Raw genomic sequence first — 14451 nt, forward strand, 5'->3', positions numbered from 1 at the left:
GGAGGAAACTATTTTGAGAACATTGGTTAAGAAAAAAAAAATAAACATTCTTTCCCAATTATTGTCAACAAGCAGATTTATTTAATGAGAAGGATGGTAGCTCAGGCATCCCCAAACTTCGGCCCTCCAGATGTTTTGGACTACAATTCCCATCTTCCCTGACCACTGGTCCTGTTAGCTAGGGATCATGGGAGTTGTAGGCCAAAACATCTGGAGGGCCGCAGTTTGGGGATGCCTGATGGTAGCTCATCTCCCTCTTTTCCTGATTCTCATTTGGCAGAGCAGAACCTAAATACTGACGTTTTCTCCACATTCATCCAGATATGCTTGTCATTTCGAGATGCTTTTGGATTTATATGCAAAAACATATGTTGGGCCTTCATTCCAAACCAGAAATTATATTCTATTACAAAACTAATATTTCCATTGGTTTCAAACACTGAAATGAAGCACCAATGTGCAAAATCTAGTTTGAGACTCTAGTAACTTTGATGTAGCAGGCCTCATTTGTTTTCTGCAAGAGTGCTTAACCTGCAGTTTGGATGCAGCTGCCAAGCTATGGAAAATGACCTGTCAGCCCCTATAGGCTTATCTGCTTATTTGATTGAGATAAAGTATTCTCCCTGTTCTTTAGATGGCAATCTCTACAGACCAGCCAGAGTACTTGAACTCTTGATCTCAGGAAATAAGATCCCTCGGGCTGCCCTTTCAAGAGTAAAAAGTGGTATTTGCCCTCATCCCAGCAATGGAAGGGATATGCTGCCTTTTTACTTTGCACAGATCGTTTTGTGCACAGTAAAAGGCAGTGTTTGTAGCCACCTGAGTGCTCTGGGAGGAAGGGCTGGGAATGCTGATACTGTGTGTCTGTGTGAGTGCACATATGATAAAGTGAGCGAGGAGTGCGCATGCTCTAGCTTGAGCCCGTTGTCTGCCCTGGCTCCCCTGCCAAGTTAAACAATTTATGACCTAAAGGAATGTAATATAAACTGAAAAAAGAAAACAAAGACTAAAGAGAGAGTGTGAAGTTGCAGAGGAAACGGGGGTGCCGAATTCAAGCCTGCAAACTTGGTAAGAAGGACGCTAAATTAACCTCAAGCCTAAGAGAGACGCCCAGCAGTTCCCTCTTATTTACGACCTGATTAACAATTTAAGGATGGAAAAAACATTGAAAGATTTATCTGTTCAGCTAGCAACGTTTCAGGACTTAATGCTTACCTCCCAAAACAACATTAGAGACGATATTAAGTCGGTGAAGGAGGATGTCCTATGGATAGGGGGTGAAGCAATTAGCAACCCAAGCCAAAGAGCTAGCTCAGGAAAATGAAAAAAAAAAGGTAATTACTCTAACTAAACAGGTGGCAGAATTGTCGGACCGCCAGAGAAGAGCTAATATGATTTTGGGAGGAATTCCGGAAGAAATACAGGCTAAAGAATTGGAAGAAACTTTGAGAACCTAGCTATGCACTCAAGGAGTTAGTTTGAAGCCAGAAGATGTGGAACGAGCCCATTGCTGTCGAGGGCCCAAGGGGAAAAAATCCGCCAGGAATGTAATAATTAAATTTTCCAGAGAGAAGCTGCAGCAGCAGGCATATCAGACTTTGAAAAAAATTAAAGAGCTGAGTTTTCAAGGGAAAAGAGTGTGGGTGAGTCGAGACGTATGCCAAGCTACTTTAAGGCAAAAAAGCCAAATGAAACCTGACGTACAAAAACTTCATTATAATGATATAAGGTTTACATGGATATACCCTGCCTCTATACTGATTTTTAAAGACAGTAAAAGGTTTATAGCCAAGAATTCAACAGAGGCTGGGACTTTATTGATGCAGCTGGGAATCAAAGTCGAGGAGTTACTACTACAGGAAATGGAGGAGGAGGCGGAAGAGGTCGATGCTGGAGAAGGACCCTTGGGTGAAGCTTCAACACAACCAGAGAAAAGACCAGGAACACACTCTCAGGATGTTGCGTCTTAAAGGAGAGTAAAGAGGCCATTGAACAAACTGTTAAACTGAAATGTTTTGGTTCTGGGAATGTGGAGAGAGGGGAGGAAAATTCTTCCCCAATATATTTTCTCTTCCACCAGGGGTGGTGGTGGTGGTGGTGTAAAGAGTTGTAAGAAAAAGGAAAACTGTCTTATTCTTTGTGCTGTGCAGCCTTAGCATGTAGTTCTGGCCTATATCAGAAGCATTCTGCATGGAGACAAATTGTGGAGAAGAATCAGAAGACTGAAGTTGCAGGACTTTGGTGACTTGCTGAGAACTTTAAGCAAGGACTCTGAAAGCTGAAAACCTTCTCTGGGCTAAGAGAGAGAAGCCTTCTTGAAGTAACTGTGTATAGCGTGTTTCGTATTTATTAAGTAAAACAACCTCTGTTACACTTTGTCTGCTGTGGGAAACTGAATCACTTTGCTGAACTTCTGACAGCACACAATCACTCAATAGGTTATTGGGCACAATCATTCAACTCGTTTCGGATCAGCATACATGACCAATGGACAGAGCCACCTCTCTTCCTTCATGCCATCAGGGTGGGAGCAACTGCTGTAGGTTTGGCAGTGAACTGTGCAGAGGACATTAGTGGGGTGCCTATTCTTATGGCAGCACCATAAACTAAACTATCACACCACGAAGGCAACAAGGCACCCACCACATTTTATGCTTATGAATTGAAAAATAATAACAAAAAAAACCCCGCAGGACTGCTTTGCATCTTGCAGATGAAGAGTGTGCTCAGTTATCACATACAGCCACCAAAAGGGAGGTGGCCAAAGAAACTAAACAAAATCAAAAAGTGAAACACAGAAACATCAATCCCCAGGAGTCAATAACACACCTATGCAGCAAAGGGAAGAAAGGCTTACTGAAAATGTGAAGTCTCCAGGTGGCAATGCAACACTAGGAAAGCAGGACACAACCTGGCCTCCCTGCATATGGATGGCTCACAAACAGAAAAAAGGCCAGGGGAAAAATGCAGCAAAGGGATGTACAAGGGCTACCTGATGACCTTCACATGCTCTTGTGTCTCAACATGCTGCGCTATCTGACTGTCATAGGAATAAAAATAAGCATGCTTACATCTGAAACAACTGCATCTTGTCAGGTGGGAAAGAAAGCGCAGTGTCCAAGAATTTGCAGGCTGATAAATACAAGGAGAGCTCATTCTGCTGTATGTCACCAAGCAATGGGCCATTGCCCTCTGATGTTTTCTGTTTACTTATTTTACTGTTGTGCCTGTGAAATTAATAAATATGAAAATTAAGGCTTGAAACACATACATAGCTAGCTATATTTACTCTTGGATATTTTTTTAAAAGAAAAGGTAAATGCTGAATAAGAGGCAAACCAAAAATGACTTACAAATTTATACCCTTGCAATTATATCCCACCTTTCTCCCATCATGTAACTCAGGGAGACCCTGGGGTTTTTCTAGGAGGTCTCCCATCCTGCCACGTACCAGAAACCTGTTTAGCATCAGCAACTTGGTGGCTTCAGGGTGAAGCCCTGCCTAACAGGTACATACATATAGATCCGATGCCCACTTATGGGAAAAATGAGGGAGGTGATTTTAAAGGGGGAAATGGCAAGCTGGGAAAAGGCCAAAGAGCCCCTTACTCAAAATCACAGCTGTTTTTCATAAAAGGAAAATGAGAGAGCTGGGACTTTGTGTGTAACCTGCAGCTTGCTTCTGCGAGGTAGCAACTATTAGAAATGCTATTTATGAAACAAATGTGCTACACCTGAAAAGACTTTGGAAGGTAGTTATTGAGCCCCCAGAGGTTCTGCTCCACAGGGACAGGTCCACTTTGGCCTCAAACGTTTTCCCAAGGACTTTCTCCCATGTAAACAAATAGTTGATATGCAAGTAAAATGCTAAACCAGAACAATTTATCAGCAATAGCAGTATCCATTATAATATTCAAATTCCTGATGATGTGAAATTTTATATTTTATCAAATATTCCAACCCACCCAGAAAAAATGGGCATATCACTATTCTATTCCACATACCATATCTTACTTTTCAGCTTACAGAAATACAGTTTATGATTAAAAAGTTATTCCACTACCAAATCTTTGGCGTGTCTGCAACCTTTGGCAACCATTTTCTCCCTTGAAATTACTGGCCTGGTTTGAGACAAATGTTCATTCCCTGATGACTGCAATATAAAAACTATGATCTGCATTTGTGAATGAGCCATCACAGTCTAGTCACACAGACATATCTTTCAAAGTCATTTCAAGTACATTTCTTTTTCAATGTAGTCTGGCCACACCTGTCAGCTGTCATCAGGTGCTGAGTTATCAGATGTCGAGGGGGAAATATATATAAATGCATGTGTGGACCAGCCCATTGTCTTCCCTGCAATGATCCTCAGAACATCCTATTTTATTTGTGTAAAGCTGGGAACACATGAAATGACCTCATATCAGGGTCAGACTAACAATCCATCTAGCCCAGTATTGCTTATTGAGGCTGAAAGTGGCTCTGCAGATTGCCTCCCCCCCCTTTATTTGCTGTCTGATCCTTCTAACTGGAGATGCTAGGGACTGAACCAGGCAACTTCTGCAAGGACAGCATGCATTCAGTCTTCCAACTGAGCTATGGCTCCTTCCCAAAGCAATCAGACTTATGAAACAGGTCACAAGGTCGCAAGCAACTACAATTGTCACACTGAATGGTCTCGCCAAGGATCATCTGTTTATTATGTACAGCAAAAAAATCTTACTTTGCTGGTTCCTCCTCTTCAGCTAAATCTTCCTCTAGCTGTATAAATGCTTGAATCTGGGCAGCAGAATTGAAAGAAGAAATCAACAATGTATGAATCCATGCAATTCAATATTAAATCAGCTTTATATTACGTTATGCATATAGGAGCTATCTCAAGGCTCAACTGTCAACAGTTTACTGAAATTTCCTACTAGTTACACCAGCGGTGGGAAAACCTTTTGGCCTGGTGGGCTGGATTTTTATCTGCCCCCAGATAAAAGTGCCAAAGGTCTGTTCATGTGGGTCATTCATTTTAACCTTTTCAATTGTGAGACGATTAACTTATTTAATCTGCTTGCTAGTGCTTTATTGCAAAACAGCTTCCTCAGCCATTCTATTTAGGGTTGTTTGGCTAAAGTAAGAAGAAAGAGAAGTGCAAGATATAATGGAAATGACATATGTATAAAATGTGAACAACCCTTTGAGGGCTGGCTTTTGGAGCTATAAATTTGGTGCTACGTTTGGACTTAGATTAGGGTCTTATCTTTAGGGTTCAATCCTGGTGAGAATTTTGGTTTTCAGCTGATACTGTAAAACCTTACACTATAAATTTTCTTTTCTGCAATGTTACTCTTATTCTTCAACAAATAACTTTTTACTTTACACTTGATCTGAACTCCACTTCCCCTCAAGGCCTAGAGTCTACAAGTCTGGCGGTCTACCTAAACAGGAATCTATTATGATTCCACTAAAATAAGGCACCTTCCTAGAAGGCAAGGCCTCAAATGATATTTCTTTACTGCTTAGCATTGAGTTCTGTTAAGTAGATTTACCTGCCCTAGCATGAAATGATATGTGGGAAGGTCCATTCTGCTTAGTGCTGGGTTTTGGTGTGCAAAACCTCTTTAGGCCAAGCCCCATCCTTATTTGCCCCAGACATGATGCCAGGCATGATGTCAGCTGTAGGGTGGCTGGCCATGGCTTCCTACAAAAGGGCTTGTAAGCCAAATGCCAAGATCTTGGCAGCCAAGTATGGGATATAGAATGGAGGTTCCCCCCAAAATTTGAAGGCTACTGTCTCATCTTGTTTCTAAGGACCATTTACCAGCTCTGTCACCATGATCGGCCATAATGAAGTTAGGTGCTGAGGAGAAATTCTTAGCAAAAGAACCCTGAAGAACAGAAACATCTGGGCAGCTACTACAGAAGTCTGTCCAACACGCAGGTTCTCAGTCAGTCGCTCTAGAATAAAATTTACAAAAAGATTTAAGACACTTTTGTATTGAACTGTAATGAATCAGGAGCACAAAAATGCATCTGGCTTGCTTAGTTATATCATCGTGGGACGGATCAAATTTCTTACCCATTGAAAAATTATTACACTTATGAACTAGGATACCAACCAATTATAGTTGCGAAATAACATCAAACTGCATAATATGATCATAATGCTCAGTCCCAGATGGGAACCTGGCAGCCGTATTTGACACGGATACAAAATAATCTTCAGAAGGCAGCCCACAAGTGTGATTCAACTCCAACATAGAGGTCACCAGGGATAACTGAAGCCAGGCTAGGGTCACAGCTAGTATACCAGTCTAAGTAGGTTAAAGGAACCTTGTGCTCCAGAAGCAACTTGTGCCTTTATCATCAATGATGGACCAAGGATCATTCTTAAGCTGTAGGCTTGTCCCTCCAGGATGTGCAAGGCTGTTTAACACAGGACAAACACCTCTCCCTGGAACATAAGAATCACTGATCCACATTACCTCTACCTAGTCTGGATTGAATTTGGGTTTATTGGTCCTCATCCAGTGTATTAGTGAAATTATAAGCACTGAGTTAGTACTTCCAGATTTGATGAAAATGGGAAATAGAGATGGGTGCCACCTGTTTCTTGATGACAGCTCATCCCAAACCTCCAGAGAACTTCATTCAGTGGTTTCATGTAGATAGAAAATAGAATGGGGGACGAGGGAGAAACATGCATGACTCCTTACCAAGGTGTGGAACACTATTCCCCAAGAACCACCTCCAGAGATTGCCTATCTAGGTAGGGATGGAACTGCTGCAACACAGTGCCTCCAATTTCCACCCCAGTCAGACTATTCTGAAGGGTATAGAGTTCTGTCTCTAAAATCAGAAGATGAATTTGCATCCCTCAGATTTAGAGAAAGTCAAAACTCAACAGACCCTCATTTTGTGAGCAATGCACCTCACTGCCAACTTGGAACCTTCACTTGGCTCAGTTCATCTGTAATATCAAATCATAATTTGGCTCTTACATAAGCAAGCATCAGGCTCATGCTCCCTCCCCATCCCCCTTCTTGCATGCTCCAATGTCCTCCCCTGCATGGCAGATCATAGTTTGTTGTTGCATTTTAATTGGCAAACTCTGTTTTGTGATTGCCCTCCAAATCAGAATTTCAAACCTGTTTTATCCTGATTTGCAGTTCTGCTTTCCATTTCCATTTGGTGTAAAAGAGGAAGTCCAGGAGGATATGAGTGTGGACTGTTTATGTAACGCAATGGTTTGTTGTTGTTGAATGAACTGAGCCTATTTGTATGCATACTTCTTTCCATTCACATCTTTTACTGAACATCTGAGAACCATGCAAACTTTAATACTCACCTTGTATTAAAGGAAGGTAAAGGTGATATTGATCGATTTCTCCACTGAAAACTGCAAAGGCCTGACGCTTTAACAACATTGCTTTTTGCTCAAAACTTGGAAAAAGTTTTAAAGAACTGCTCTGCATAGCTGTAATCAAGAACAGAATTGCTATTAACATCAAGTTTTTATATATAAAAACAGCTGCTACATTGATAAAAGTGGGACGCGGGTGGCGCTGTAGGCCTAGGGCTTGCTGATCAGAAGGTTGGCGGTTCAAATCCCCGCAACAGGGTGAGCTCCCGTTGCTCGGTCCCTGCTCCTGCCAACCTAGCAGTTTGAAAGCACGTCAAAGTGCAAGTAGATAAATAGGTACCACTCTGGCGGGAAGGTAAATGGCGTTTCCGTGTGCTGCTCTGGTTCGCCAGAAGTTGCTTAGTCATGCTGGCCACATGACCTGGAAGCTGTACGCCGGCTCCCTCGGCCAGTAAAGCGAGATGAGCGCCGCAACCCCAAAGTCGTCCGGGACTGGACCTAATGCTCAGGGGTCCCTTTACCTTTACCTTGATCAAAAGTTTAATTGGTTGTTTTCTTCTTGATTTGAACTTTCTATTAAAAGTAATGGGGTAATAATTATGAAAAAATACTTACTCATCAAATCTTTGAACATAGTTTTCTCATGTGTCAGAAGATGATCGATAATGGCTCGCCAACTGAAGAAATTTAACAATTAAGTAAAGTTTAGTGTAATTTAAGTTTAAATCCTCTAGCACCTTGTGTGAAGCAAGCACAAAGGAAGATGACATTTCTTTCAAAGTCACCCAGGTGCTGGGCAGTAAAATTGTGCAAATCTTGTTCTTAGTTTATGATGAATGCAGACATTGACAACTCCAAGCTGCACAGTTTATCACAATTTTCTACACATGACAGTCTACTTCGCTTTAGAAAATTTCATATTATCAAAACAGTCCTGAGGCACAACTTTAGTTTTTTACCATGCATTGCACATCTTTAAAATAATGTATTAGAATAGATGCAGAAGTATTGTAATCCCAGTTTCGATGAAAAATACTCTCTCAACACAGTGGTGATAACCTGCTTTCCCCCCCTAAAGACCAATGTTTTTCTGAATGAAATCACTGGAAAATTAGCAACTCAGTTTTTAGAGAGATTCCAAATTAAAAGTATAACTTCATTTACTGGAGTTTATCCATTTGTACATTCAGAAGCCAACAACAAGACTGCCCGAGTCATACACCTTACTGAATGCATGAAGTATCCATCTGGAAGAAAGCTGGATCCATATATAGTTCTAAGACATCTTTCTTCCATGCGCGCTTGGTATAAGCATAGCCACTTAAAGAACTGAGCAACTGTGTACTAGCACGAAAGCTAGGAAGATTGTAGGCACTGTAAACAAACATACACAATAGACAAATCACTTACTTTCTAAACATGTATGTCACTCACATGCTCCCAAACTGACAGACTTCACAGCAACATTCTACTTTAACAGTTGATACTCAATAAAATATTTACATTAGTTCCAAGGAAAATTCATGGGTTAGCTTTTCTAAGCTCAGATCTGGAGTCAGCACCACCAGCAAGCAGAGGAACCCTATCGTGGTTGATAAATAATTATGTTCCTCTTTTGCCATTTCTAACCTCTGACAATAAAATTGCTGCTTTGCTAATTTGTATTCAAGGAGCAACCTTAAACCAAGTCATATCTTGTAAATCAGGACTGTCAACTGGAGAGGAGTACCTGTTTCCATATTTGATTCTGAATTCTCATTTTGTACAGCCCCAAATTTCCACATACTTCCATGCCAGTCAAGCATCAATTTCCCCACCATCAGAAAAAAGCATCACAATTACTATGCTCTTGACTCTCAACTTTCAACAAGGAAACATCAAAGCTATCTTGGCAGTAGGTGGCAATCACTTAATGCTTGGCAGATCTATGAAGTATATTATGGAACAACAGTCTTGGAAGAGCTTTGACCTTGAAGCAAGGAATCTGCTCAAGTTGGGTCCCCAAGTATGGTGTGCATATTGCATGAGTTACATATACATGATGTAAGGAAAAAAATTATTTACCTGTGATTGCGTAAGTAAGGAAACACATAATACAGCAAACGCGAGATCAAAGGCACTGCTTTCTCTTTTTCATCACTCCGGTAAACCATATCCAGGAGAGAAGCAAGAACCTATGGAGAAAGAAAGTTCCATTTAAAAAAAGAACAGCTCTTCTGATTTAATAGTAATCCTGAAAATTGTGAAGTGTCACATTTCGAAAACATTAGCAATGCAACTGATGCTGTATGCTCAAGCAGCTCTGTCTGTTAATGGAGGGTCAGCGAACATGCAGAGCTTTCATTGACAGAACATATATATATAGGAAAGACAATAGGTTTAGAACGGTTTCCTTCTCAGAGTAAAAAGAAATCAGGACTCACCTCTGCAAGGATAGAGAGGGCCTGAACACTGTACACTGATGGAGCAGAGGCAGAGACCATTGAAGAAGGTACTGCTGATGTATCTGTAGAAGAAGGAACATTTTATTTTTCTTTCATGCTCTCAAACTTTTTTCCATTAGTAGTAGGTGGTTTTGGTGGGGGGCGGTGCGGTGGGGGGAACACCAATGGTTAGAAAGTTGTTCTGAAGACATTGGGCAAGACTTATCTAGTCTGAATGTCTAGCCACATGCATTTAAAGCAAGCAAATCAGCCTGTTCTACACCAAACAGAAGGCAACAAGCATTCAGAACCTAGTGTGGGGCATTAAAAGCAAATAAAGGATCAAGTACCCCTGGGTCCCCAATGGCTTTCCTCCTCTAAAGTTCCACTTCATGGCTTTGCTCCCCCCCCCAAACACATTAGCATTTAATGTGTAGTTAGAACCACAGAGACCCAAGCTACCTTTCCTTATGGAAAAAAACCAGCTGCTGGGGGCTCTTTATGAGCACTAAATGCAATGTGTTGCCAGTCCCTGAATTTAGCAGCTTAAAATTCCCTTTAAAGGGAAGCTGCCTGGTGCCACCCCCATTTTCTTTTTGGCACCAAGTGAAAACCTTCTCAATTATATTGGCCTTTTAGCGATCCATTTTATATTTTTATTTTTGCAAGTCACATATTTTGGCTGAAGAGTAGCTGATAAATCAAGTAAATTATTTAAGAGAGAGGCTCTATAATGGAAGGAAGAAAGTTGCTGGATATTTGTGTCATCAAATGCCTGCACAATTCTGAGGATATTTCACCTCCTGAAGTGTTTCAACCTGACTTGGGAATATCAATCCATTTATCGTCTACTGATTCTATAACTAATTTATCTTCAAAATTCACACATACACCTCTCCAGCTTTGCTAACCTAATGACTTTTACTGTTTCCTTTTTTCTATTATCTACCTTCTAAAGAGTCTGTGTGCTGTGGTTAGTACTCAAGGGGGAGACAGATATGAAAAGCATCTCTGCCCCACCTTAAGCCAAAAATAGGGTTCCAGAGGGGCTTACAAAGATTAGCAGTAAGACAGCCCTTGCCTTCAAGCTCACAGTCCCAAAGGGATGAGACACACATGGTAAAATGAATGGGGAGAGAGGAAGGGGAAAGGGAATCTCAGGTATTACTTCTCAAAATCACATATCTTACAGTAACTATGTGGGATGGAAATAGTTCCAAGTAACTTGACTGAATGAATGCCTCTAGGGAACAACTGGGGAAGAGCTAAAGGCAACTGGTCTCAGCAGATGTGATGGAAAAGCTCTGCTGTTTCTCCTCTCCAGTTCTATATTATCAGTTATCTAGCTAAATGAATTTGTGCTCCAAAATGGATGCTGGTGGAAGAGCATTGTGTGAAACCTAAACATTCCTTATATGGCCAGTGTTTTATAATTGCCCAATCCTACTTCTTCCCTCCATCTTAAGCAGACCTGTGGGACTAAAATGCTTGTATAAAACAACAGCTAGCCCGTAGAACTGTGTCCATTTTTCTTACCGCATAAATCATCTTCAGCCATGGGCTCATCTAAAGCAACCTGAGGCTGAGCTTTAACCTCCAGATTCCTGCTCAGCCAGCTAGTTTGTTCTAGAGAAGAACCAGCAACATTCCCGACGGCTTCCAATATTTTCTGGGTTACCTCCTGAAAGGAAAAGCAGAGTAAGAGACGAGTGATTTGTGCATATAGACATCACTCCGGGCATTTTGTCTTATGGAAGTAATATTTGTTTTATTGTGAGAAAGGAGATAAGTGGCAACCCAAAATATCACTTTACTCCATTTGAATTCCGTGAAGGCAGTGCACGCTACAGAGTCATTTCCCTTCCTAACCAAATACTGACAGTGTGGCTAATGTGTGAAGTGCAATTTGCAAGGCATTTGTGATATGCCTATTGGCCCATTAGAATAATGAAATTTTCATTTTTCTATTAAAAATCCACCCTAAAAGTTCTGTTGGATATATTTTAGATCTATAACTACATGTTGGCTATCTTCTTTTTGGACTTGTTTTCTGAGTACAGAATGAAGAGCTCCACTTATGATATAAGCCAACGTTTGGCAAGAACTGTTTGCTGTTTGACTACAAGAAGCCATGATGATCATTATGCCCAGGCTTGAGGAGCAGAAAAGATGCTGGCTAAGCATCCCTGAATACAAGTATCACCATACAGAGCTTGAGATAAACACAGCAATGGGCCCTATATCTTCCTTTGAAAATGGATGTTTGAAAGTTCTCTGATAGCAGCACCAAAGGGACCCCTAGATGAGCAAATTCTGGTTACTCCCTATGCTAATTAAAAAAAAGATAATTTATCTCTGTGATCCTTTTGAGTTTGTGCTGGAACAAAAACAAACTTTGTTTAATCAGGAATGAAATACCTTATTACTTTCATCCATTTTTATCTTTGGGTACCTTTTGATACCATGCTTCCTGTTCAGAGTTTAAGAATTACCCATGCCTCTGTTTAATTAAACTGGGAAAGAGTATTCAAGGGAAAACACCCCAGGTATAAACTGTGGAGGGGAGGGGTAAATGAGGGGTAAACTAGACACTTGAAGGTTGTGGTGTTGTCATGTCCCTGGTGATGCCTTTATATCACATGCTTGTTACATCAGAAGATTTTTTTTTACTTTTATCAACATTTTATTCCCATTTTAGAGACAGAAGCTTTTGTTTTGTGCAATTAATGTAAGACAGTAGGGCAAGATCTTAATTAGAAACCAGTTGGTTTCAATGTTCTTCATCCAGGCTTTGGCACAATTTATGACTTAGTTGTGATAAGGAAAGCTGAAGTATTTAAGGATGAAAGTGAAGGAAAAGAAACAAAGAAGGTGAGTCTCTTGCTACAAGTCATAAATTAATGAAGGACTAATTAATGAGAAATAAAATTGTTCAGGGGTACCAGAGAGAACCAGAGTGTGGTTTGAGATCTGAAATGAAAGGGGGTTTTCTATTAGGGAAACACAAAGAAGAGAGACTTTGGGAAGGGGTGGGGCTCTCTTTTGATGTTTTCTTACAACTTTTAGCTTACAATGGTTGCCCTCCCTCTCTCAACAGCACCTTCCATGAGGGTGTGCTGACTTGGTGTTATAGGGAGGGGGAGAACAGGTCTGTCATTTTTGCATTTCCTTAGGCAAGCTTGTCTGTTTGCTAAGAGGCTTATAGAAGCTAGATTTTTCTTACAGTGTTTACTATTTCATTATGTTTTTGATTGTCCCTATTTTTGCTCAGGAATCTTCCAATGGAAAACCTCACTTACAGCAAGTCTAGTAGATATGGACCTTTGATTTATCATCCCCCAAAGCCCCCAGTTCTGCTTCACGGGAGCAGAACCTTTTTGAAACCATGGGCCAGATATTTATCAGGCTCTGCCTCATTGGTAAAATTTGGCAGGTGGATGTGGCTGCCCATCTGCCAGTCAGCTGACATCACATGATCTAGTGTTTTGAAGTCCCAAATTTGTACCTCACAGGTAGCAATATCCTGCTAATACAAAGCTTTCCCCCATTTGTCTTAGTACCTGCTTCAACGCAAGCCCCTGCTGATGCAGTCAATTTATATGCATTGAATTTAGAACCTGTTTTTCACAACAGCTAGTAGTTTGGGACTATTAAGCGTATAGTTTGGTGCATTAAGTCAAGTTTGGTGCATGACCAGGGAGCAGGGAGAAATCAAGATCTACATTTATGAACTGAAAACATGCTCTGGAGTACCTGCAGGTCTTTCTGATCCTTCTTGTTTTCCTGGTTTGGAGTTCTAGTCACAAAATCATTCAGAGTGCTGCAGAAGAATAAGCCCAAGTTAGTGTACCATTACACTACTAGTGTACACTATTAGTGTGCTACAATTGTGGTGTGCAAAAACAACTGCTGCTGCCGTACCTGAGAAGCAAGAAATAACCAGGTGGTGCCAAATTCAGCTGCACAGATTCCTTCAACACTCCGAACAAGGACTGGAAGTTCTCCTGCAAAGCTATGACAGGAAGTCTGAGGGGAAACAAAAAAACACACACAAAGCCATCAGTTCCAGTGCTGAAGCATACTGAAACCATGCACACAGCAAATATCAGATAGGGGCGTACAGGAAAGGCTATTGTGAGGGACCTATGACAGCTATTTAGTTATGTTTCATTTTGAAGATTAACCATTCCTATGTATTGTTGCTGTCAGGCAATTTATGCAATTCGTTGAGGTACCATTGAATACACAAGTGCTCTAACTTACCTCAGAGCCTTCATGATGAAGGGAGGAATAAAAGAATCCCTAAGCGAATACATTTCTGGGACATTTACAATGGCAAAAGTAACACTGCCTTCAGCTATACACCATATTGGGTACCCTATTAAAAACCCAGCTTCGAAATGGATAAAATCTGATCCATCAATAATAAAAGTATGATTTAGGAAAAAATTTCCAATGAATTTCCAAGGCCAATGATTTATGAGCCACCAGTAAAATGAGGCTGCATTTTAAGCTGTATTTTACTCAAAAAATAAAATAAAAAACAATTTAAAACTGTCTTTTATATTTGGTGTTAGCCACCCTGAGCCCGGTCTTGGCTGGGGAGGGCGGGGTATAAATAAAAAATTATTATTATTATTATTATTTAATTAATTTTTATTAAGGGAACCCCAAACC

The 14451-nt window shown here is 40.7% G+C and overlaps 1 protein-coding gene across 2 annotated transcripts in view; it reads right to left on the minus strand.

Moving 5' to 3' along the window:
* Positions 1-14451, minus strand: part of DOP1B (DOP1 leucine zipper like protein B) — a 63695-nt gene that overhangs the window by 5083 nt on the left and 44161 nt on the right. For both annotated transcript variants that reach the window (XM_035116017.3, XM_060273581.2), the window contains exons 25-35: positions 13696-13800; positions 13528-13594; positions 11311-11455; positions 9775-9857; positions 9416-9525; positions 8579-8725; positions 7967-8028; positions 7337-7465; positions 5810-5946; positions 4724-4779; positions 3072-3227 (exon numbers count right to left, since the gene is read on the minus strand). In XM_035116017.3, the coding sequence (XP_034971908.1) occupies positions 3072-3227; positions 4724-4779; positions 5810-5946; positions 7337-7465; positions 7967-8028; positions 8579-8725; positions 9416-9525; positions 9775-9857; positions 11311-11455; positions 13528-13594; positions 13696-13800 (1197 nt within the window). The remainder of the gene's footprint in view (positions 1-3071; positions 3228-4723; positions 4780-5809; positions 5947-7336; positions 7466-7966; positions 8029-8578; positions 8726-9415; positions 9526-9774; positions 9858-11310; positions 11456-13527; positions 13595-13695; positions 13801-14451) is intronic.

Source organism: Zootoca vivipara, chromosome 4 (assembly GCF_965207765.1).
Source record: "Zootoca vivipara chromosome 4, rZooViv2.hap1.1, whole genome shotgun sequence".
Lineage (NCBI taxonomy): Eukaryota > Metazoa > Chordata > Lepidosauria > Squamata > Lacertidae > Zootoca > Zootoca vivipara.